The sequence below is a fragment of the Penaeus vannamei genome, chromosome 3 (assembly GCF_042767895.1).
Source record: "Penaeus vannamei isolate JL-2024 chromosome 3, ASM4276789v1, whole genome shotgun sequence".
NCBI lineage: Eukaryota > Metazoa > Arthropoda > Malacostraca > Decapoda > Penaeidae > Penaeus > Penaeus vannamei.
The window spans coordinates 45,817,190-45,821,101 of NC_091551.1; the positions used below are offsets into that span (position 1 = coordinate 45,817,190).

At 36.9% G+C, this 3,912-nt stretch overlaps 1 protein-coding gene across 1 annotated transcript in view; it reads right to left on the bottom strand.

Moving 5' to 3' along the window:
- Positions 1 to 2,296: 2,296 nt before the first annotated feature.
- Positions 2,297 to 3,912, bottom strand: part of LOC113827304 (gastrula zinc finger protein XlCGF57.1) — an 18,251-nt gene continuing 16,635 nt past the window's right edge. The window contains exon 4 of the mRNA XM_070113741.1: positions 2,297 to 3,607. Coding sequence (XP_069969842.1) covers positions 3,211 to 3,607 — 397 coding nt within the window. The 3' untranslated portion in view covers positions 2,297 to 3,210. The remainder of the gene's footprint in view (positions 3,608 to 3,912) is intronic.

Genomic DNA, 3,912 nt, shown 5'->3' on the forward strand with positions numbered 1-3,912 from the left:
TTGAAATGCATTCTTGTGTGTGCAACGATGAATTTATAGGCAAACTGTATAGCAACATTCCTTGAAACTTCTGGTATCCTGCCAGAGGAAGAAGGTATATTCTGTATTCAGATTGACGAATTTTCCCCTGAATCAAAACCTGAGAAGCGCTGGTCTCTCCTTTGTAAATAACAAAAATCAAGTAAAAAAAAAAGTTGAGAGAGAGAGAGAGAGAGAGAGAGAGAGAGAGAGAGAGAGAGAGAGAGAGAGAGAGAGAGAGAGAGAGAGAGAGAGAGAGAGAGAGAGAGAGAGAGAGAGAGAGAGAGGGAGGGAGAGGGGGGGAGAAAGGGAAGGAGGGAGGGGAGGGGGAAGATGTTTGTTCTTTAGGCTACATCGAGACGCTTTAATTCCCTTGCTCATACTAGCGAGTTCTCTCCTCGTGAAGTGACCCTTGCAAGCATGTGTATAGAACCAATTAACACATCCATAAGACAAGAATTTCAGTCTTATGGAGCAGTGGTTCTCATTCGGTGAGTCGCGGTCCCCGTTCAAAAGGGATAAGCAGAGGAGTTGCGGAGCGTAGGGGGGGAAATATTAGAGGCTAATCTGCTGTGTTCGTTATTTTTAGTGAAGACTTTAATACTATGAGACCATATCCTGATCCTTAAGGACTAGCTCATTTATTAGTTTGAAGTATTGACCATTATCTCTAAGGATTATTGTAGTACAATTAGGTAGATGATTGCGTCAGACTAAATATTTTTTTCTTCTTAGACTAACTGGAAAAAATAAAAAAGGAAATGCCGATATCCGGGATCGCGTATGCATCGGAGGTTTGCGAAAGAGACTGCGAGTAAAACGTGGGAACTACTGTTAGTGAAAATGTCGGACCAAGAATACGTCACGATGTAAACATTGTAAATAAAGTAGTTACTATTTAGCGAAAAAAGTGTGCGATTGCAGGGCCAGATATACACATATAAGCTAAATAATAATTGACCTGAGCATATCATTTCGATAGACTTCCAAATTTGGGTCTTTTAGAACTTATAAAGTATTATATTTCTCTGAGTTACTTCTTTTTTATGCGACTGATAATATCAATATTTTAAATATTATTTTCACATTACAAGAAGTCCCCAAGCTCTATATAGTACTGAGTAGTAATTTGATTATTAGAATACTTATGTATTAGGCATATTATTTGTTGGTAGTGTGAGTCTTCAGCACATTTACCACATCTAAACCGTTCTCAAAATATGATAATAAATAACAGAAATTCTACGCCAACATGCCCAGCAGGGAAAATCGGGAAAATCGGGAAAATCGCCTCTCTTGGCAACCACTCTGTCTTGGAAAATCTCCATCGACGAAGAAAAGGCCAAGAAAGATTACGTTACCGTGTCTAGAAACAGAGGTGGCCTTTACGCCGAGCTGCACTAAGGGTTCACTTTCAGTAAGCACAAGAAGAAAGAAAAAGATTGGGGGCAAGATGAAGGATAACAAGGTCATACGAGGCAAGGAGGTTGGAAGTGAAGAATTTGACTCGTTTTTGGAAGGAGAAACTTCCCTTTCCTGCAAAGAGAAAAACTAGAATTGTTTTACGTGCAAGAGGGAAGAATGCAGCTATGAAAGAAGAAGAAAGAAAGAGAAAAGAAAAGAAAAGAAAGAGAAAAGAAAAGAAAAGAAATGAAAAAGAAAAGAAAAGAAAAGAAAAGAAGAAAGAAAAGAAAAGGTGAAGAAAGAAAAGAAAAGAAAAGAAAAGAAAAGAAAAGAAAAGAAAAGAAAAGAAAAGAAAAGAAAAGAAAAGAAAAGAAAAAAGAAAAGAGAGAGAGAGAGAGAGAGAGAGAGAGAGAGAGAGCGAGAGAGAGAGAGAGAGAGAGAGAGAGAGAGAGAGAGAGAGAGAGAGAGAGAGAAATATATATATATATATATATATATATATATATATATATATATATAAATATCTTAAAAAGTCATATGCATTCTCTAATATGGACTTGAATCCACTATCCTGAAACAGAATGTACATGAGAGCGTTCAAGTAAACCAATAGACTATACGCTAATCACACGGAAGTGAAACATGTACTAGAAAGAGGAAATCTAGACCACATGACCAACTAATAAGAACTAATCTGTAGTTATACAACTTCACACACATACAGACATACATCAAGCTAGCACGCACGCATACGTACGCACGCACACATGCACCTATACCCAAACACACGCGCGCGCGCACGCACGCGGCGTGCTGAAATCCACATGTGTTCTGCTCTCTCCTTTATTCAAACAAATAGGTAAATACACCCTAATTTACTACAAATATATAACTCTTGCATTTTTTATTGTGTACTGCATTACACAAATGTTTGCATACACCAACAAACATGGAACTTCAAAATGAAATATTTATTATTGTAAACCATCACAAAATATAATCACATCAAAATCATGACATTTCATCAAATGTTAACTGCAACATTAAAATTCATATATGTTTTGAGTATGTGTGAGTGGAGGTGTATATGTGTAGGTTCAGAATGTGTGGATATGTGTGTGGGTGTCTATACTGTGTGTGTGTATTTGTGTGTGTGTGGGTATGTATACTGTAAGTATGAGTGAGTATATGTGTAGGTGTGTGTATACTGTGTGTATACTGTGTGTATACATGTGTATAAATGTCTGGATGTGTACATTTGCATGTGTGGGGGGTATGTGTGCATGAGTGCATGAGTATGAGTGTGTAAAGAAAAAACATAGGGACCATTTCTTATACAAATTAACGTTAACTTTAATAGCGTATGTAATAAAAGAAATCAGACACCTTCCCACTAATTCATCAAATAATGTGCCATAAGTGTTTTGCAATATACATTTCTGAACGTAAAATAAGTTTGTATCATTATTGCTTCTGATAATGAATTCTGATTTTTCTGTTTTATATCCTCTCACATGGCTTGCTTTATTGAGAGTTTCTTAATGCATATAGAGCAACTAAATGAGTTTTGTGTGCACTTCGTTCTTTGTTAAAAAATAAAGTATCCAGTAAAGGAACAGACTATCTTTTCTACTGTTCTATACCAAACAATGTATATGTAATGCATTTTATGAGAATTTCTTTTCACACTTGGAACAATTATAAAGCTTTTCTTTTGTATCAATCCTCATGTACTTTTTCCAGATCACAACAGCTGTTGAAATTGTTACTAAAAATTCAGCTTCTATCCTATTGTCTAGTATGAATTCTCATGTGTTTTACTATGCTAGATTTTTCTCGAAACCTTCTTTTACATATATCACACTCATACTTCTTTTCCCCTGTGTGTATAGTTATGTGTTTACTCAGTGTGCTCTTGTGTCTAAATTCCTTGCCACACACATCACAAGTAAATGGCTTCTCACCAGTGTGTATTCTCTGGTGCCTTTTCCAAGTGCTTATATTTGTATAACCAGTTCCACATACATCACATACATATGGCTTTTCTCCTGTGTGCACCCTCTTATGCCTTATTAAATCACCAATGTGCGGAAACTTCTTCTCACATTTATTACAGTCATAAGGCTTCTCCCCTGTGTGTATCCTCATGTGCATAACAATATTTTCCTTTCGACCAAAGTTTTTGCTACAAATATCACAAGTAAAAGTCTTTTCCATTTTATATCTTGCAACACGGGTCTCTTTAGTACCTTCCACTGCACAAGAGAGGCCACCACAACTGTGATCCTGGGAATCTGTACGATAATTCTCTTGATCTTCCACAACCTCCTCCTCAATTTTCAGCAGATCCTTATTGACTTGGGCCAATTCTCCCTCAATGTCCAAAGGCTCCTCCTCCTCCTTACCCATTTTGGAAACACCAGCTTTCTTCCCGACATTGAAAACTCCTTTTCCCAAAAATGCGATGTGGTGTTCCTTCTTCCATTCAAC